Genomic DNA, 22,212 nt, shown 5'->3' with positions numbered 1-22,212 from the left:
AGATTAAAATAATTATAAAATTCAATTTTTAATCATCACAAAGTTGAAAGATAAATTTAAAAAAATAAAAAAAAACGACTTATCAATCTAGGTTAACTTACCAAACTCATGACTCAAATCATAAGATAAATTGAAACAAATTATGAAATTTAATTTCTAATATATCTCATGTTGAAAGATGAAATTTAAAAAAAAAATACAATGAAAAAAAAAATATAAAAAAAATTACATGAGTCAACCGAGGTTAACTCACACCTTGGATCTTGAGATTGTGATAACCTTATAAAACAATTATAAAATTCAATTTTTAATCATCACAAAGTTGAAAGATAAATTTTAAAAAATAAATTAAAAAAACGACTTATCAATCTAGGCTAACTTACCAAACTCATGACTCAAATCATAAGATAAATTGAAACAAATTATGAAATTTAATTTCTAATATATCTCATGTTGAAGGATGAAATTTTAAAAAAAAATGCAATGAAAAAAAAAGATATAAAAAAAAATTACATGAGTCAACCGAGGTTAACTCACACCTTGGATCTTGAGATTGGGATAACCTTATAGAAAACAAGTTAAAAAAAAAATTATGAAGCCCAATTCCCAACCAACCCAATATTGAATGATAAAATTTTAAAAAAAATCAATTAAAAAGAATAAAAAACACTTGAGCCAGCCCAAGTTAATTCACGACATGGATAATAAAACCAAGATAACCTTATAGAAAACAAAAAACAAATTATAAAGTGACAATTTGTACTTTCTCTCAAATTTATTTTTTATTTCAATTTTCACCCTTATTCTTTTAATTGTTATTTTTATTTTAGATCATTTTGTTTGTTTGTTTTTTCATGGTGTTTGATTTGGCTTTGTGGTTTTTCCATGTATGCTACTTTTGGTTTAATGATCTGAGTCACGAGTCTAAAAAGTTAACACGGGTCAACAAGCTTTTTTGCTTATTTTCTTTTCATCATTAGTTTTTTTTTTAAAAAAAAAATAATGATTGACTTTGTGATTTTCTTCTATTTTATTTTCTATATGGTTATCTTGATCTTCTGACCTAGTTTATGGATTTTGCAAATTAACTCGAGTTGGCTTATCCCTTATTACTCGAGTTACATGTATATCAACCTACCATAAGTGAGGTTTTTTTCTCTATTTTTATCCAATTTCATACATTCAAATGTATATTTTCCAAGCTATCATGATCTTTTTTTTAATAAAAATATTTTTTTACTATCATTGTTTATTTTTTTTCTTTTGATTCAATCCACCTTCTCTTATTTGCAATTGTTTTATTTACATTGATCATTTCTAATTGAATTTTAATTTTGATTTCATCCCTGATCATTTTATTTGTTTTTAAATTTGGTCTTCTTTCTCTTAATTTCTATTTGTTTTGTTTTGAATCATCTTCTTGATTTATTTGTTTTTTTTTTTTTTCAATTCCACCCCTAGACATTTATTTTTATTTATTTTTATGTCAAATTTGGTTGTAATTCTTTTAATTGCTATATTTTTAATAATTTTCTTAACGTATTTTTTTTTTACAATTTCATCCATAAATATTTAATTTCATTTGATTTTTATGTCGAATTTAGTCCTAATTATTTTAATTACTATTTTTTTTTTTGCATTGTTTTTCTGATTGATTTTTTTTTTTATCAATTTCTTCCCTCAATATTTGCTTGATTAAGAATCTTGCTTTTTTGTTTTTTCAGGTTTGTCTTTAATAAGGTTATTTCGATCTCATGACCTAGATAATAAATCTAAAAGATTAGCCTGAGTTAACTCTTATATTTTTTTAAAAGCATTTTTTTGTTATTATTTTTTTAGCTTTCCTATTTATAGGGTAATCCTAATTTCATGTATTAGGTTACATGTTTAATTTGTTGACTTAAGTTAGATGTTGAGTTCGCTTGAGGCTTTTTTTGTTTTTGCTTTGACAAGTTTTTGAAATTTATATTTTTAAATTGGCTTGTAATAAACTTCTTAATAGGATCCAGATTCAGTTTCATAAGTTATAAGTTTTTTAAAATTTAACAATATTTAAAATGTTTGTTTAGGTTTGCTTGGTTTTTGTCAATATTTTCAATTTCACCCCTTATGATTTTTTTAATCTTTAAAATTTTATCCATATTTTTTTAATTGATATTTATTTTATTTGGGATTATTTTTTATTTTTTTCATTAAATTGTATCCTCAGGTTTTTTTATCAAATTTTATCCTCATTTTTTTTTGTTGGGTTTGCAAATTTTTTATTAATACTTTCTACAAATTTCATTCTTTAAAATTAGATTGCTTAAGAATTATGCTATTTAATTTAATATAAGTAAAAAACTTTACGGGATACGACTTTTAAAAATTAAATCAGGTTTAAGAGGTTTGCCCTATTTTTTTCTCATTTTCTAAATTGATAGTTTCTTCTTCTTCTTCTTCTTTTTTTTTTTTTTTTTTTATCATTTTTTAACTTTTGTTTTGTTATTTTTTTTTTAGTTTAATTCTTTTTTTAAGAGGTTTGCCTAGCTTTTTTTTTCTCTTTTTCTAATTTGATGTTTTTTTTTATCCTTTCTAACTTTTGTTTTGTTATTTTTCCAGTTTATTTTTTTTTTTACCTTTTGTTTTCGGTTTGATTCTATTGGGTTAACCATCAATATTTTTTTTCTATTTCACCGCTATCATTTTTTAATTTATAAAGAATCTATCATATTACAAATGATTTTCAATCTCACTCCTATGATTTTTTTTTAATTTTTTGATCTTTTTTTTTTAATTGTAATTGTTTTTTGCTTGGGATAATTTATTTTTTCAAATTTCATTGTCATTGGGTTTTAGCCCAATTTTTATTTTTTTACTGTTTTTGTTTTTTGCAAGTTTTTCTATTAGTTTTTTTAACATTTTCATCATTATCATTCAATTAAATTAAATGGTATCTAAATTTTATAATTGAACTCAAAACATAATATAACAAATTGCAATTAGTTTTTAGATTAAATTAGATTTAGAAAGTTCACTTGACTTGATTTTTTTTTTTTTGTGTGTGTTTTCTTTGGATTAGATTGGATTGTTTGATAATTTAATAAGCTTAAATATAATTTTTTTTTTCATTGTTTTTTTTTTATCAATTTTTTTGTTAATTTTTTATATTATTTAAATTACCATTTAGATCTTGATTTTTTTTAACCAATCACCTTTCTTCCATGAAAAAATCACTTTTTTTCCATTGAAGAAAAAATTGTTACACGGGCAACGTATCCAGTACTTTCTATTTCTTAAGAGGGCAATGCCCTTTCAATCGCTAGTCAAATGAACCCACACACTGCGTTACTTCTCTTTCCCGTGGGTCACTGGACCTCTGTTCAAAATGAAATGCACAGTTACGATGATTTCTGCAAAAATTTTACCAAATAAAAATGCTCTCTCGAGTCTCAACTTGCGATGCCTCTACTACCAGCTCCACCTTTTCCGATACCTACATTTGCTTAAAAGGTTTGACTGACCGCTTAAATACATTCGTGCTAAATTCCAGAGGCACAGCAAATACTTTCACTTAGTGGAACAGTAGACAATTAGGATAAAAGAAGGCAAAAGTCTCAAGATTCATTACCTTAAAAAATTATCTGAAAAACAAAACATGCTATTTAGATAACATCATGAACAAAACGAAAATTAATGAAAAATTCTGAAGCTACAGAAAACAAACGGAAAAGTATGCAAAAGCAACCACAAACATGTTTAGCCCGGTAAAGAAAAAATGTGCTGGTGGAAAATCCAGAATACAAAACAAATATAGACTCTGTATTCCAGCACTCATTGCAATCGAGAACTTGGGAGTTATGCCATCTAAGCCTGCAGCCAGACAAGGAACAGTTAAGTTAAGCAAATTATCAATCATCACATACGAATAATCAAAATGTAGAGATAACACATGATTCTACCTTGTTTGCAATGTTGTTTGAGAGCCAGTCCAATCCCTCATACAACCCTTCACCAGAAGTGGCACATGTGCTCTGGATATACCTGCAATGAATGATGTAAACAAGTCTGTTAACATGAGAATGGTGGATTGCTGGAAAAGGGCATCTGACAGTTACAAGTTAGCTTACCAGTGGCGCTGACGAAGAGAGTGAAGACCAAGCTTATCAGTTATCTCAGCAGCATTCATTGCATTTGGAAGATCTTGCTTGTTTGCAAACACTAGAAGCACAGCATCCCTCAACTCATCCTGGAAATGCAACAGGAGGTATTATTATCACAGAGAAATCATGCAAAGGTAACAAGTCAAAGTAAAGCATGTATATTTAAGCTTAATCTGCAGCTTTTCATGGTTCCACCCTTGCTAGTGCTATGAAAATCTGAAGCATTGTGGTACCTCATTCAACATCCTGTGTAGCTCATCCCTAGCTTCAACCACACGATCCCTGTCATTGCTATCAACCACAAAGATAAGTCCTTGTGTGTTCTGGAAGTAATGTCTCCACAAGGGGCGGATCTGGGGAAGTAAAATAATAGGTCATCAACTGATAAATAAATTAAGGGATAGAATATTTCAATCTTTTGACTGATTGTAATGCATCTGAATCAGTCTATGCTTTTATGATTTGGACATAACAAGAAAAGGAATGGCACAAGGATGAGAAAGCAAGCATCGCTAGGAGAATTTGGCAGAGGCCACGGTCATGCATTTGACTATCCTAATAATCTAGCATAAGATTTATAAAAACAATGTATAGCATGAAAGAATGTGATACAGCTGCTCATATTGTCAAGTGAAGAGGTGGAACAACTGGAAAACTCTGGCACTAGTGAGTGTCTCAAAATGTAAGCCACCAAAATAAAGCATTTCCCTTGATAATCAAAGGAAACAGCAGAGCATACACAATGGCATATAACATATTTAGCTTATGAATATGTTAAGCGCTGATGGAGGAAAATCAAAACAGCACTAGACCGTCCATAAGCACTCATTTTCAAGTACATAGATTCAATAACTAAGGAGGAAATTTCGAACCACAGAGGCTTAAGTTCTAGAATGCAAATATATTTCATGGCTTTCCTTGTTATTAAACCCAACCCATTCAGCACCATTTAGTGAAAGATAAAAGGTTTCTACATCTACTACACCCCAAAATGATAATGACCTTCATGCAAAAGTAAAAAAAGGCCAAATGCATACTCAATAAGACACACATACCTTGTCCTGACCCCCGACATCCCAAACAGTAAAGCTAATGTTCTTATACTCCACAGTCTCCACATTGAATCCTGATCAAACATCATCATCAGATCTAAGCCAACAGAGAATATGTAGGGGATAATAAATTTAAAATCAAGGAAATTAGTATCTTCTCATAATAATGTGAGACTTACCAATAGTAGGAATGGTGGTGACAATCTCACCGAGCTTGAGCTTGTAGAGAATGGTTGTCTTACCAGCAGCATCAAGACCCACCATCAGAATCCGCATTTCCTTCTTAGCAAACAGTCTGCTAAACAACTTGGTGAAAGACAGCCCCATTTTCTCACGTCTGCCGATTACAACAATCCAAAAATCAACTCACTAATTGTAAATTCCCATAGCTAAATCAAATGCAATTCCACATCATTATGAGAAACTAGATCTCAATCAGCTTGATTTAAAACATTGCACATTTTTAAAGAAAAAGGAATCATGAATCGGAATCCTAATAAAAAAGAATCATATCACCACATTAGATATGAATCCAGAGATTATCTAGACATTGAGTCAAAAAAATCAACATGAACCTGGAGAATTCAGATATTCAATACATAATACATTAAACTGAAGACAACTTAGACATGGATTTAGACCTGATTTCCTACAGATCAGGTACCAAACAGGATGTGTTGCATCCAGTGATCTCCAAATCTAAGGTATCATCGCACGATTTCAGGTCATGCAAAAACAAAAGCATAATATAAAGCAAGATCCATGAGGCAGCATCACATCAAAATTAAGATCAAGCCATTACGAAACCAAATCGCGCTCTAAATCTTATATCAGACAAAATGAACAACATAAAATCCGAATCAGAGAAATTTAACAATTCGATTGAGAAAAATATGGCATGAATTTCTAGACTTAGGGATCATAGAAGAGGATAACACTTGCCTGACAAGGAGCCAAGAGGAGAGAGAGAGAGAGAGAGATCTACCTCAGCAGAGAGAGCACAGGGAAATTAAAATGAGTAGGAGGAGCTGTCCTTCACGGCAAATATTCACACGATCCAAGAGACTAATTGTTTGTATTTATAGGACTTAACGTGGATCCTTGCCCTTTTGGCCCTTTTCTATTTTAACTGTCAAGTATGCCGTTAACTGTTACCAAGTGGTTGCCTGTTTATGGGTTGCTTTTGTTACGCCGTTAATACCACGTTGTGGCCTGGCCTGCATTAGTTGGAGATTGCTGCCTGTTTGGAAATAGGAGAAGTGTTTCTCGTTTCGGGATCAGGACTTTCTGATCCCGACACTTGGAAATCCTGCCTTTCAAATTGCTTGTGTGAGGATTGGGGGCTTGGCTTGGCTTCGCGTTAGTTATCAGACATTCAGACTTATTTAAATTCAAAATTCTTAAAGGACATGAAAAAACGCAATATTTTATTTTTATTAACCACATTTTATTGCGACATCAATCTCTCAATTCACCTATCTTCTTACAAAATAAATAAATGTATAATGTCCCACGTCCTAGGCTGCTAGATGGGAGTTTAGATTTCTCTCATCAACTCTTCCACTCCTTTGCATTTCACCGTATGTTTGAGAAACAGTTAATTCCCTTTATCTAACCATTTGGCTGAGCCACTATTAAGAAAGCAAAAGAGAGTCACTCGGCTGGAAAATCATGGATTGATTTTTTTGGGTTAAAAATATACTTTTTAACTTGTTTTTTTTCTAAACACACCTAAATAACACCCTTATAATATCAAAAAAACTAACCTGTCAAGCTAAAAAACCCCAAAAAATAATTCAAGAACACAAAGCAAACTGACTTTGATTTTTAAGCAATATTAAGGTTCAAAATACCAATCATCAAGCTACTTTTATCAAATAAAACTCGTTGATACTAAAAACTTGCATATTGTATCTGATAAAATTAATCAGCTATCATATATGTTAATAAATAAAAAAAATTGATGCGACTTGTTTAAATTAATAGGCTAATACCAAACTAGTTACCTTGTTGAAATGACAATCTAGTTTAAAAAATCACATCATTGTTGTTTTAATCCCTACTTAACCCTTGCTCAAATATGAAATAATATAATGCTAAAATATCAAATCACAAAAAAAATCAGGGAGCAATATAAAAAGATGAAGACATTTTGTATTGATCTATGCTAACCCATAAAATTAATGACTCAAGAAAAGGATACAACACAATGAGTTAACCTGATTGAACAATCTAGTTCTTTCTTTTTCCTATCCTAATTCCTCTATCGGCTAGGCCTTGTACATATTTCAACTTATTCCTAATTTAATTAAAGAATAGAGATGAAATTTAAGAAATAAATAAATGCTTAAGAATAAATTTGAAAACGCATTAACTAGAAAAAAGAGAAGAAAAAAACCATGAAAACTCAAGACAAATTTTATAGACTAGAGTTAATAATCCAAACATGCAATCTATGAAATTTTAAACCTTAGTTCAATAAAAGAACTTAATTCTTAACTAATTTTATGTTGGAAAATAAAATCGTAAAAAAATCTGAATTAAAAAACTTGTCAAAGCAAAAAAGAATTGCAACAAAAAAAAAATGGAGACCAAAGCACATGAAAGAAAAAAAAAATAAAAGAGAATGACATTGTAAAAAATCTCCAATTCTAAAAGTCATTTAAAACAAATTCAACCACATCAATGAAGTTTTTTGTTGGCTGTCACAAATTGCTGCACGTGCCACCCAAAAAAAATGCATGATATGTTGACACATGATATACATATTTCAGCTATTTTTTAATATATATTTTTTAAAGATAGTACTTTCCTGAGTCAACATAAATATAACAAGAAAAAAAAATAAAAAGACAAAAATAACACCCAGGTGATAATTTATTGTTTTTTTAAAGGTAAAATTTTTACCATGCAAAATGAATAAAATGACAAAAACGAGAATGGATGGCAATTTAATATCTTTTGCTTTTTAAGGGTAATTCTACTGTGTTAAAAAAAAAAAAAAAAGACTAAGTTGCTTCTAGTTAATTTCATCATAACTAATAAATCACATGTAAAGATTATATTACCCCTAAAAACAAGTTCATTGGTTTTTTTTTGGGAAGGGAAAAAATATAATTAGACTATCCACCATCATAAAAATATAAGTATGATCACAACGTTTTCCCTTTAGTTTTAACTTTTTTTGTTATATATATGTTTTTCATAAATTAATTATTAATATGATCATAAAAACTCTAATCTTAATTGAGAATTATGAAAAAAACTAGATAATTTTTTAAATATTTTAATAATTATATTTAAAGATTATTTTTATAAAAAATAAAAAATAAAATAAAAAAAAGAAAAAAAAAAGGATGGGTACAAAAAATTAGAAAGGCTCGCGGGCCTGCAAGTAAAAAACAAAAAACCCAGCATTTGAGGGTCTGGAAAACCAGGACCCACACGTGGTCCATTAACAAAAGCCCTACCGAATCTGGCCTGGAAGGATGTGATATATATAAAAATTACGGACTGCACTTTTATTATCAAAATTCTTGGAAAGAGTGTGTGTTGGCTATTGCTTTTTTGGGGACACTTCCAAACTCAGCAGAGGTGTTCGATATTGCAGTTCAAAAGTATGTTTTAAAAAATTTAAAATATTTTATTTTTTGTTTTAAAATAATATATTTTTGATATTTTCAAATCATTTTAACGTGCTAATCTCAAAAATAATTTTAAAAAAATAAAATAATATTATTGGCATGCTTTTTTGAGTGAAAAGTATTTTAAAAAACAACCTCAACCACACTCCCAAACACGCTCAGAGCCGGTGAAAACAGGAATATGTAGAATCAAGGGAAACTCAGATGAAGTCTCACAAGATTCAAGCTACTGCAATTTGAAGGTGCTACTGGAAGAATAAGAGCTGGTGAAAACAGGAATGTGTAGAATCAGGGGAAACTCAGCAATGAGGTCTCACAGGATTCAAGTTACTGCAATTTGAAGGTCCTATGTTGAAGTACATGAATCTGTTGGTTACATGTACAGTTTCCTCTGTTTGAACTGATTACGAAGTTGCATAGCTCTCATGATCTAAATTCCCCGCTGAAATACCAGTCTTCTAATTTACGTGCATGTTTGGTGCAGCTTGTTGATTGATTGGTATATGAGGTCGTGGATGGTACCAACAGCTTCCCTCATCTCCATGGCCCTTCTCAGAGTTTCAGTCCTCTCTCTTTAGACGTAGTTATCAAAGCAGAGAAGCTTGTTCTAGCAGATGGCCAGTTCAGTTGCAGTTTGCTGAGCTAAGCTGCTCCAATTCGAGATCTTGACACAGTGTGCCGTCCTGTTATGAACATGTTTTTGCACTGAAAATATGGGAAAGATGTTTGTGATCATGATGTGTCAGAAACCGAATATATATAGATGCAAGAAGAGATATTTTCAGGCTCTATTCTTATAAAGTGTTTGGGAATGTGGTGTAAATAAATTTGATTTTTTTTTATTAAAATTTAATAATAATTTATATCTTTTAAATCGTTTTGATGTACTAATATTAAAAATAATTTTTAAAAAATAAAAAAAACATCTTTAATAAATATTTTAGTATGAAAAATTATTTAAAAAATAATTACTACCACACTATTAAACACGTTTTTATTCGGTACAATATAAACGGCTAAACTCATGGTTGACCCTTGAGCTAAGGGATTTGATACAGCTAACGTTCCTAGTAATCTTTGAGTGCATGTGAGCTGAAGGTATCTGTCATGTACGCACATTATATATCCCAATAAAACTTTCTTGGAAATCCTTCCATGTCGGCTGCACTTATTTACCCGTGGAAGAAAAATGACAGTGGATGAGAATTAACAGTTTAATAATTACATAACAAGAAAAAGATCAAATAGCGGGGATAGCTCAGTTGGGAGAGCGTCAGACTGAAGATCTGAAGGTCGCGTGTTCGATCCACGCTCACCGCATTTTTAATTTTGGACCGGGGATTTATTTATGCCTCTACAAGTCGCAATATACCAAGCAAGGTTTCTTGTTGATCTCTCTCCCCTAATCAACAAGCTTAATTTCTGAAGCCACGTTGAAAATCTCTCTCATTTCCCTCCACGCCCAGAAGATGAGGGAAGCTCACCCTTCTTCGCACTCTCCCCACGTTCTTCTTCGTTTAAGCTTATTAAGTATCCACCACTGGCCTATGTTTAAGATTAGTACTGGTACTTGATGATTTCGAGAATGTGTGTCAACTACGTACTAGTTCACGTGGTTTAATTCTTAATTCAATGTTAATGTTTTTATACTCTAGTTGATTAATTAGTTTTTAAAGTGATGTTGTTTTATATAATAGCACCACCGCCTGTTACCATCTTCCAGACATTTTCCTTTTATTTTTGCAATAATTTGGGTTTCCAATACTTTGGGCAAAAACCAGAGACAGTGAGCACGCATGTGAAGGGAAGAGGGAAGAGGAACAATACTTTGTTTCTATATCACTGTTTCCCATGCCTGTCCTGGCGTGGACATGTATTCCATCAAGTATGACCTCATCGCGAATGCTACTACATAATTCAAGATCCACACAATTTCTCAAGCAAATTCAAGATATTTGCGTTAGTTTCATTGTTGAAGAGAACAGATCTCTCGTTGAGTACATGTGTGTGGAGCGCATGTGCTTGTGACCTCAAGCTGACAGTCTGATTAACAGGTTTTGAGAATTCATTGAAAGTCAGCTATGGTGGGTTAGAAAACAATAATAATAAAAAAGTATTTTAGAATACCAGTGCTGATCAATAATTAATTAGCATATATAGCCCTCATCCTCATCATCTACCAGCCTTGAACCCTTGATGCGTGGCATGTGAATATTTACACAAGAAGCTGAGCTACGAGAGCGGCTGGTTGATAAGACAAAGCGGTATTCTGGAGTCTTGTATTTGTTTATGTCCTGGTTGATAAGACGTATCCTCGCCCTGTAGTCCGTCTTGCCCTCTCGTCTTCTCTTTAATTTCACCTGAAAACGCTTGTAGCAAGCTTTCGACTTTTGGGCTTTGGCAAATGCCATCGGTGATCACTGAAGGGAATTCCGACCGGTGATGTACTGATAATTGCTCATCGGAGGGCAAGCACACTGACACAATATTTAACGTGGTTCGGCAAACCGCCTACATCCACGGGAGAAGCCATTTGATTATATAGGGAGAGAACAAGATTTACAACAATAGAGGAGGAGGAATCATCTCCTCTTTGGCAACTCTCAACCTCACTCTATTTCTCTCTTCTCAGTGCTGCAATGGCAGCTACTGCTGGCTGCCTTGGCAGCCCACTCTCTCCTACATTTCTCACATCTTTCTTTCTCTCAACTCTCTCTCATTTAGCTCTCTACACTTAGTGCCTATTTATAGCAGGAATGGTGGCTTCTCTTCTTCATTTTCCAGCAGCTGCAGCTGCAGTCAATGGTGGCTGCCATCTTCTTCAACAAAGGCTGCTGGTCAATGGTAATGTTAGGCACATTAAATGGCAACACACCTAACAAACCTAACAATCACCCCCTTTGACATTTATATGGGCAATTGTCCTCTTGCTTCTTCAGCACAATCTTGCATCCTGCAGCTCTTCCAAACTTACCATTCCGAGAGCGTCTGCAGCCAAGTTTACAGGTACTCGCCAAACCTTTCAATCACCAGAGTCAACCAAACACCCCTTTGCTCACTCCAAAGGATCACTTCAACCAGATGGTTTGTCACATCTCATCTGAAGAGTGTTTAACGTTTGTCTCTGGAACAACATTCCCCTTCAAGCATATCAACCATGCTTGGCCCGGAATGATTTATCAAGCCTTACATCAAGGCTTACAACACCCCCTCAAACTGATATTCCCAAGTGCGACAGTCATTGAGTATTTTAATGTGATCACGAGCTCCCCACTCTTCCAAGAGTCTACTCATCCAGGAGTTGTGTCTGCCCTCTGTTCCACCTTAGGAACCACGCCTTACTTCTCCATGAGTCACTCTTAGTCTCAAGAGTTCGGGTAGCTATCCACCTTTACTTATGGGGGCAGCCCATTACAGGTTGATCCATATCAATCTTCATACTCTGAGTATTACAATGTCATCTCCGAGCTCACCACCTTGACAAGAGTCAACTTGTTCCCGGAACCTGCGCATGCCCTCTGCTCATTCATAGCAGTCGCGTCTTAATGCTCCACAAGTCACCCACTTATTGTTCAAGGCAAATGTCTTCTAGCTCATTGATCTTTAGCATGGGGGCAATATCCATGAAAGTCAATCCTGCATTTGTCTTCATACTCATCATAGCCACTTCATTGGCTATACACTTGTCCACTCATATCTGGCCATCACATCGGCTCTGGGGCGTTCTGAATTGAGGCTTCTATCCTGACCCCCACACCTTCTCCTCAGGTGTCTCCACTCGTCGTCATGTGGCGGTCTAAATCTGGGCTCATATTGCAGCCCTCACACCTTCTCCTGAGGTGTCTCCGCTCGTCGTCATGCAACGGTCTAAATCTGGGCTCTTATTATGGCCCCCACACCTTCTTCTGAGGTGTCTCCGCTCGTCGTCATGCGGCGGTTTAAATCTGGGGCTCCTATCATGGCCCACACACCTTCTTTTGAGGTGTCTCCGCTCGTCGTCATACGGCGGTTTGAAATGGGCTCACATTACGGCCCTCACACCATCCATCCGAGGTGTTTCTGCTCGTCATGAGACGGCCTGAACATGGACTCATATCAAGGTCCTCACACCTTTCATCTGAGGTGTCTCTGTCTGTCGTCATGGGGCGGTCTGAACCAAGTCTCTAATCTTGGCCCACACACCTTCCATCTGAGGTGTTTCTGCTCGTCATGAGACGGCCTGAACATGGACTCATACCATGGTCCTCACACCTTCTATCTAAGGTGTCTCTGTCTGTCGTCATAGGGCGGTCTGAACCAAGTCTCTAATCTTGGCCCACACACCTTCCATCTGAGGTGTCTATACTCGTCATCATGAAACGGCCACATCCTCCTTCATAGGGGATGTCTCTAGTGGCTCCAAGATTCTCTACCACCATGTGGACTTGGGAGAGATCACTACCACTGATCACATAGAAAGAGAGAGTTGCGGTGCACTCTACGCAATCTTCCATCTCATTTTCTATGTTTGGAGCTTCTATGCCTTTCTGTTTGATAGCTCCACCCACACCAACTCTCTTTGGTGTCTTCACCTTTCATCATAGGCGGTCGCCTTTTGTCACAGGCGTTTGCACCCCCTCAATTAGGTGCCTTTGCAACAGCTCATCTTTCCATCCTTACATGCATTGGAAAGGTTCTCGCTTGTTGCCTTTATCAAGAGCACAAGAGACTTCCTGTTGTACAACTTTTTCTCATAGTCTCTGCTCTGAGCTTCATCTGGGAACTCTTCTTCTCCTTGCACCTATTGTCTCATAATAATACCTCGTTGGATCCTCCGGGTACTTCTGCACAATCTCCGTGTGCTCTCGTGCAATTTCAGTTCTCCAGATTTCTCCCTATTCTTTGCTTTTATGTTTGACAGCAGCTCATCCCGTCACAACATCTGTCCAAGTCAAAATAGGGTGCCAATCTTTATCCCCTTGCTGTATTTCTCTTCCATTATCAGGGTCTTCATCAATTCTCCCTTCAAGAAATCACAGTCACCAAATCTAACTTCTTTGGAGAAATCACCACTCCATCAGATCCTTGATCATACGGAACCCAATTGTTCCCCTTGTGCCGTCATCCTGCTAGTCTTCAACAGTTTCATAACAAACTGTCACATATACAAAAATAGTACTGTGTGGATGATCCTTCAACTAAGCAAGTTCCCAGGAAAGATTTGGAGGGGTCACACTGGTCCCGCTTAAAACCCAATCTCCTAGACAGAACTTCTTAGAACGTATCTATCCACCGTACTGCCTTTTTGTATATACAACCATTTGCTAGCTTTGTTGCGGCTTTCCTTTACAAGTGATCTGGGGTATCCTGGTTTTATACCTGATTTCTCAACATCTGGCGAGACTACCAATTCTTAGATTCGTCAAGATTGGTCTTCATCAGTTTTCACTCTACACCTCTAAATGTCCACATAACCGGGTGTCCAGAGTGTCCCAATTTTACCTTCCATCAAGGCATTACATTTTCCCACTTAATAGTTCAGCACATATAATTGGGTAAACATGTGCACCTTCTTCTTCTTCATCTCCATCGACCACCATGATGACCTTCAGATGCCTCCTAATCGGGCAATCTCTCTTTAATAATTCACCACCGCCATTTTGGTCTCGAATCTCAACGATCGGACCGTACCATTGCATCCGGAATGATCAAATTAGCTGGAAACATGTCTTGAATCGTCCAAATCGCACATCAGACGGCTACGATTTGATCAAAACAATTCTGGCCTAATTAACGGCTCAGATTCAATCTTAGATCCGGTTGCACGTAGGATCAGCTTCACTGGATCCTATCCCTCGGCTCACGGCTCGGCTCGGCTCCAATTCGGCTCGGCTCAATGTGGCTCGGCTCGTGGCTGATGACGTGGCAAGTGGGCCCCCTATGCTGACATGTCCGTTGACTAGTCAATGCTTTTGTTGACTGTGTATGCTGATGTCATCCTTGCATCATGCTGATGTCATCCTTTGACACTGTTCACGGTACCGTCACTGTTCATGTCTACTGTTCACATGGGTCGGGTCAACTGGTATTCGGGTCGGGTCAACTCATCCGGGTGAAGAAGACGCGTGGGCGCGTCTGCGCGCGTGGCCCGCCACCTCACCGGAGAGTGATGGAGAGTGCGGCCATGTCCGACGTCCGATTTTGACGCCGTTTTCACCAGTGGCTTCGTATCGTCCTCCTCTACACGATGGTATGGTCAAAACATAATTTTGACAACTTTCATTTTTGAGCAAAAATCAAACACCACTTCAAACCATAAGCTCTGATACCAATTGAAGGGAATTCCGACCGGTGATGTACTGATAATTGCTCATCGGAGGGCAAGCACACTGACACAATATTTAACGTGGTTCGGCAAACCGCCTACATCCACGGGAGAAGCCATTTGATTATATAGGGAGAGAACAAGATTTACAACAATAGAGGAGGAGGAATCATCTCCTCTTTGGTAACTCTCAACCTCACTCTATTTCTCTCTTCTCAGTGCTGCAATGGCAGCTACTGCTGGCTGCCTTGGCAGCCCACTCTCTCCTACATTTCTCACATCTTTCTTTCTCTCAACTCTCTCTCATTTAGCTCTCTACACTTAGTGCCTATTTATAGCAGGAATGGTGGCTTCTCTTCTTCATTTTCCAGCAGCTGCAGCTGCAGTCAATGGTGGCTGCCATCTTCTTCAACAAAGGCTGCTGGTCAATGGTAATGTTAGGCACATTAAATGGCAACACACCTAACAAACCTAACAATCACGATATGGTCCTGCCTTAGTTTTGTTTTTTCTTAACTTCTTCGATCAGAAAAAAATATTTTGAAGTTGGGGAGGAGATTTGGTTGACACTTCATAGGTCTTATTCGCATAATTAATCATGTAAACCAGGAGAAGTTTTGTATATTACCTATAGTTTCCATCTTCCCTCTTCTTTGCAATCTTAATTTATCTTTTCCTTAGATTAAGAGACTCGCAGGATTAGTTTGATTGTGTAATCAGGTAGGAGAACACTTGAACTCGAGTTATTTGGATCCGTTGGGTGGAGTAGATGAACGTTCACTTGTGACGCGTTTCAAGGATCGCTCCCTTGAACTCCAATGAACTCCAAGCACGGTGTAGACTAATGAAGATGATGTAAATCTCAGTGAAAACACAACACAGGTCCAGGAAATTACATTGATGGCGAGGGGTTTCTAATGCGCTTTACTTGATTGATATTGACCAGAACGATCTGTTAGTCGCCCTGCATGCATCAAACCTAACGTATGCAGCTGTTCTTGAAAAGATCCCTTCTCTTCTTGCTGAAATTAAATTAGCTATTCAAGTTCTCTGTCGGACAAGATATATATACCTCTCTCTAATCTAATTTGCTGGGAATGCAGAGCATATATTTATATGGTGGCAGAAAGTTCTGGATGCCCAGACAACTAGCATTACATCATGAAAACAGTGACCTCGATCAAATTGGATGCCGTTGCGTGCATAATGATGTTGTGAAAGCATTTAATAAAGGACCTCGCGAAATCTGCAACGAAATGAGAACAATCTTTGAAGATGCAACGATTGTCTGTGTAGACATATACAAGATCAGATACAATCTCTTCGTCAAGCATAAAAAATACAGTAATTCTGATGCCAGTTTGAGTTGAAATTAGAGGCTGCTTTTAATTATTGTTCTGTTCTGTGGATTTGAGCTGGGTGTGCTTTCACACTTTAAATAATTCACACGCATAAATGCGTAGGTTTTGATGATCCATCCATTCATGGCTTAGTGGCTATAAAGGGCCAACAAATTATTACAAAGCTAAAGCAACGTGCGGCCAGCCTGGTTGCAACCTTTGCAAGAGTTCTATAGCGTGAGATGAAGTTCACTGCACTGAAGCAGCCAACCGCGCGACTGCATCAAGTATTTTATTAGTATAAAATGTTAAAGAATCATCTCGTTTTAACTTGAAATTTACACAAATTTATATTATCTTATATTTAATTTTTATCAAATTAATAAAAATGGTGAGATTTGAATTCGTGACTACTTTGTTAGCAAGACTCTATATCATATTAAAAAATTATTTTAATCCAATAACTTAAATTACTAGATAAAATTTTAAAATATAATTTATATTATTCTTTAACATATATTTTACTACTAGAATCGAACTTGACCATTTATAGTAGATTAGACGAATCATGTGATAAGTTTTAAAAAACCTGTGATTTGATGAACTATAAGTGTTAAAAAATCTCAATTATTTAAAAAAACCAACATAATAACTTCGAAAGCAACAAGTAAAATAAAGAAATTCCCAAGACAATAACTTCTGAATCTAATTTGGACACAAATTGCTAATTTTCAATAGATATCAGGCACTGAATCACTAACTGGGCACAAGGGAATTAGGCAATCATGCAGCTCCGTCCCAGTGCAATAACATACACAGAAAAAAAAACACATAATTTTGCTTGGCAAGACCCAATATCCCGCCATGAGGTATATGTTGCTCCTTTAATTCCAACAGCCTGATGAGAAATAGCTTGTTTTTTCCCCCAGTTAGAGCTCCCTCTGCCACATTATTAATCCAAAGAGAAGCAAGATAATACGCATAAAATAATTGCAAGGACAACCCAGAAACAAAATTGCCATTCACATTGTAGTTGGTGTGGATTCTGTGGAAGTGACCCATGGAAAGCTATATGGGCCTACCACTGAGTCAATGGCTGAGATTGAAAATGAAAGCTCTGCCTTTATGGACAGATGGTTTTGTCTTCGCCTCACAAATCTCAATTATGACCAAGGAGAAAGTCTGTGCTAGACAAAATCATTTCAATGCAACTCCAGTCCATTTATTTTATCCCAAAAAAGAAAAAAAAAGTATGGAAAGCTTGCTTTCAAGTGGACGGGGAGTTTGGTATCTTTTGTTTTGTTTTTTATTTTTTTTATTTTTTTTTAAATATTTTTTATTTTAAAATATATTAAAATAATTTTATTACATTTTTTTAACACTAACATGTTAAGATTAAAGAAAAATATTAAAAAAATTATTAATTTAATATTTTTTTAAACTAAATGTATTTTTAAAACGCGTTTAAACGCAAGGGCGTTTGGAAAGCGCTTTCAAAAAAATTTGATTTTTTTTTCTTTGAATTAATATGTTTTTAATGTTTTTAAATCATTATGATGTTTTAATTTCAAAAATAATTTTTAAAAAATATAAAAATATTAATAATATATTTTTTTAAATGAAAAATATTTTAAAAAATAATCATAATCACACTCCCAAGCACGTTAAATTCCCATCTCATCTTATTTCTATATTTTCTGGCGAGACATGGGCAGTAGTGGACTAGGAACTTTATTTTCATTATCATATACAGGACATGGATCAACCTGTCCGTGATTCATGAAGTGCTTGAAAGCGTTGAATCTACCCAAACTCAAAAAGGAAAAATGAACAAGGAAAAAAGCATACTAAAAGAATGAAAATAAAGTGTTAATAGTATAAAGGAATAAGAATCTGTAAAATATAGTTAACTTGAAAAACAAGGAAAGAGAAATAATTCATTGCTTGCACTTTTAATTGTGGACATGATTATATAGGGATGTTCGGAAATGGAATAATAATTGTTGTTTAAAGTATTTTTGGTTTAGAAATATATTAAAATAATATATATTTTTTTAAAATTATTTATAATATTACTAAATCAAAGCAATCTAAAAATATAAAAAATTAATTTAAATATTTTTTCAAAAATTATTTTTAAAAATATAGTCCTGTCAGAAATTTTATCCTGATACTAAAAATTCAACGGGAGATAAAATTATTTCATTGACCAACAAGTTGTACTGCATCATATAATAAAAAAAATAGTAATACATACACATACGCCTCTATTTTAATTTCGCATTGCTAATTAGAAACCTTGTGAGGCAAAGAGATTCAATAATTAATTTACGTTATTTTTCTGATTAATTATATTTTAGCTCTTGTAGTTTCAGCAATGTTCCGCTTGAAAACCAATAGTTTACTGAGTGTAATAATAGTTATTTTTTAAAATATTTTTTATTTAAAAATATATTAAAATAATATATTTTTTTATTTTTTAAAAAATTATTTTTGATATTAAAACAATCTGAAAAAAATTAAAAAATCAATTCTATTTTTTAATTTTTTTTAACAAAAAAACAAGTTAAACTATCCGGCCAAACACACGCATGATATCTTTTATGATAACCTTATAGTTTTCTAAGAGCCCTTTTTTTATATTTATAAACAGTGAGGCATCTGAAGGATGTAAAATATGAGAAGAAATCATTCAAAAAAACTTTGGAAACTGGTTGGACCTGAAAGAACCTGAAGAACTCGAGATAAATCGGGTACTTGGCGAGTTGAACCGAGAAGAAAAAAATATGCCAACAATTCAACAAATTTGTTCGAACTAAAAGTTGCGAAAGCAGGATAAGTTACAGAAAATGAAGCCCAAATAGAAAGAGGAGGCTGAAAATCTTAGAAGCTAGTTGAGTCCTAATAGAACCAGTTCAGTTCATGATGAGTTGAAATCAAGAAAGAAAGTTACCACGACGGTTGATTTAGGTAAATCAAACCAATTCTGAACCGAAATGAAATTACAGAGTCTACAAGGATTGGAATATAGTTTAATATTCTTTATATTTATTTATTTTGTCAGATGGTAATCAACACATAGGAAAAGAGAACATAATAACCAAAAAAAAAAAAAGGGGGGGTCAAAGTTGTATAACCTCTATGGAGGAGGAGGAGGATAATAATAATAAATCCCCCAAAGTTGTGTTTGATGACCCAAAGCAAATTTAAAAAAATAAAAGAGAGCTAACTGTAAGCAAGAAAAAGTAGCCATTTTCTTAATTAAGGGCTGTTGAAATAATCTTGATGGTCACAGATCACTTTATTAATGCAGAATCTAGACACTTTATAGGAGAACTCATGCTTGAATATAGAATAATATAATTTTGCATTAGGAAGCCAAAGTTTCTCCTAGTGTGCGTGTGTGTATATAATTTTTTTTTTTTTTTGATTTACGTGGTTGTTCGGGCCAGCTTGCGTGCACCACGACTAATCCCACGATTCACTGAACATCCTGCAAACCCAGTGAGCATGTAAGACACCGCGGGGGTGACAGGCGTGTATATAAATTTTAAGATGCGAGGAGTTTGTAGGTACCTATGAATCTTGAAATGATGCTAGTTTACCCACCCTTTTAATTAAAAAATATAATAGTTATTGTTTTTTAAAAATTATTTTTATTTAAAAATATATAAAAATATTTTTTAATTTTTTAGAATTATTTTTATATTAATATATCAAAATAACATTATTTTTATTATTTTTTTAAGATGTGATGACAATATAAAGGAGGAGGTAGATACTAGATACCTATGAATCTTACAATGATGCTAGTTTGCTGACCCTTTTAATTAAAAAATGTTTTTAAAAACGTAATAGTTATTGTTTTTTTAAATTATTTTTACTTATAAATATATTAAAATAATTTTTTTAAAATTTTTTAAGAATTATTTTTATATTAAATATATTTTTTATTTTCAAAAAATTATTTTTGATATTAATAATTTAAAATAATTAAAATAACATAAAACATTAAATTTAACTAAAATACGATTTGAAATTCAATTCCGAATAACCTTAAAGTTAATGATCGAATACATGCGATTCCTTTCATTGCAGTTTCCTTTAGGTTCCCACCTTAATTAAATCATGTGTTTACTTTATATATATATAACCATAATTGTGGCTTAATGATCATGACAATAAGAAATTAAAAAAGAAGGAGCAAAAGATGACAGCGATATCATTTGAGTTTCTCTCAACCTCCCAAAAAAATCATTGATCTTCTTTTTTTGTTTTTTCCTGTTTAAAAAAAAGGAAAAACATTGATTATCTGTGTTATAATTATAAGCCACAGATGAGATTTACAATTCTTCCACTAAACGCAGCCACTTCTTTAAATACTAATTAATTGGTAGTTCAATAATAAAAATTTAAGACTAAAAAATTTGTTTTTTTAATGATTTTAAGTTTAAGTTTTATGATTATTAATATAATAATCACTAGAAATTTACATAATTACATAATTGTTAACTTAAAAACTTATAAAACTAATTAAAATACTCACAAGCTAATTCATACACTAAAATCTCACATTAATAACAATAACAATAATAATAATAATAATCAACTACTTGCCATTGTTATGTACATTTTGATTGATACGCTACTAGAAAAATAAAAATGATAAGAATAAATGGACAGGTCAATTCTTGAAATCATACATGTTAATATATATTCATTCTTTATTGAGATGACATTTATTACATTAATCCATACATGTCAATTACAGGCCTAGGAATCTGTTATGTCTAGGATGATATATATATATTAATCCCAGGTCAAGAAGAAAATGGAACCATTTAACATCACCCAGTGTCCTATATGTGGCATGTCATGCTGCATGTGTCGTTTTATTATTAAAAAAAAAAAAAAACTTGTCATACAGGAAGACAAGAAGAGTAGTCAATTTAACGTCTTTCTCTTTCTCTTTCTTTCTTTTTTTTTTTTAATATTTTCATAATGTCTCTGTCTCACCATCATCATCATCTCATTACCATGATCATCTTCTTTAATTTTTTTTTTTTATTATAACCTCGATTAACTCACCACCATAATATTACCATTACCATTATCTTTACCACCAACACCACTACTATCTCATAACCATTATCATTAAAAAAATATTTTATACATGTAAAAATATTTTTCATTCTAAATATTAAAAAATATTTAATGTGAAATAAAAAGATCCAAAGTACATTATTAGGCTTTGCAATGAAATTTGTATATTTGGTTCTCTTTGTACTCTCACATCATGAGAAAAGAAAGTGGAAAGCATTTTCTGGTTTATAAGAACATGAACGGTTTGGAAACGAGGATACGCAATAGAAGTCATTTTCTGATATGATTTTGAAATCTAAACGCACTTGGCTTGGTTTAATTCTGCAGCCAATGCCAAGAACAAATTCTGCATTATATATATATCCTTCACCCGTTAATCATATATGCCAAGAATATGCAAGAACCCACACCTCTGCTCTCATTTCGATCTCCGAAAGAAGAAAATTAAGGTCTTCCATTTCAGTTCTGTCCCCTACGACGTCACTTATGTTCAGTGTCTTTAGCGAATCAAAAGTCTTTAAGAAACAAATGCTTTATTAATGGTAGAATAAAATAAGTCAAAGCAAATTAAGGTCTCCCATTTCAGAAAGGCATGGAAGGTTGAGTGTGGACAGGAAAGAGAACTTC

General features: G+C 33.7%; 1 protein-coding gene and 1 non-coding gene across 4 annotated transcripts; one reads left to right on the top strand and one right to left on the bottom strand.

The window, feature by feature from the left end:
- Positions 1-3,578: 3,578 nt before the first annotated feature.
- Positions 3,579-6,338, bottom strand: LOC118041096 (ADP-ribosylation factor). Of its 3 annotated transcripts, XM_035048227.2 has the most exons (8): positions 6,180-6,234; positions 5,836-5,893; positions 5,374-5,531; positions 5,198-5,268; positions 4,376-4,495; positions 4,110-4,228; positions 3,942-4,023; positions 3,579-3,852 (listed from the first exon to the last, which is right to left on the bottom strand). In XM_035048227.2, exons 3-8 carry the CDS (start codon positions 5,519-5,521, stop codon positions 3,847-3,849), a joined length of 546 nt encoding a protein of 181 aa, XP_034904118.1. In that variant the 5' UTR covers positions 5,522-5,531; positions 5,836-5,893; positions 6,180-6,234; the 3' UTR covers positions 3,579-3,846. The 3 variants fall into 3 exon arrangements, with proteins under 3 accessions (XP_034904118.1, XP_034904116.1, XP_034904117.1); XM_035048225.2 differs by lacking the exon at positions 5,836-5,893 and having other exon boundaries at positions 6,180-6,338; XM_035048226.2 differs by lacking the exon at positions 5,836-5,893 and having other exon boundaries at positions 6,137-6,289.
- Positions 6,339-10,085: 3,747 nt separating this feature from the next.
- TRNAF-GAA (transfer RNA phenylalanine (anticodon GAA)) lies at positions 10,086-10,158 on the top strand. Its single transcript has one exon. It is a non-coding gene; the product is annotated as a tRNA-Phe (tRNA).
- The last annotated feature ends 12,054 nt before the right edge of the window (positions 10,159-22,212 follow it).

This window comes from Populus alba, chromosome 14 (genome assembly GCF_005239225.2).
Source record: "Populus alba chromosome 14, ASM523922v2, whole genome shotgun sequence".
NCBI lineage: Eukaryota > Viridiplantae > Streptophyta > Magnoliopsida > Malpighiales > Salicaceae > Populus > Populus alba.
Note: the sequence above shows the minus strand (reverse complement) of the source record. Positions and strands in the feature narration are given on the sequence as shown.

Excerpts from the sequence above, each read along its gene's own strand:
- LOC118041096 (XM_035048225.2), bottom strand. The coding sequence starts at position 5,521 with ATGGGGCTGTCTTTCACCAAGTTGTTTAGCAGACTGTTTGCTAAGAAG. Across the intron at positions 4,496-5,197 it reads ATGTCGGGGGTCAGGACAAG|ATCCGCCCCTTGTGGAGACA; the intron begins GTATGTGTGTCT and ends TTACTTCCCCAG. Across the intron at positions 4,024-4,109 it reads TCTCTTCGTCAGCGCCACTG|GTATATCCAGAGCACATGTG; the intron begins GTAAGCTAACTT and ends CATTCATTGCAG.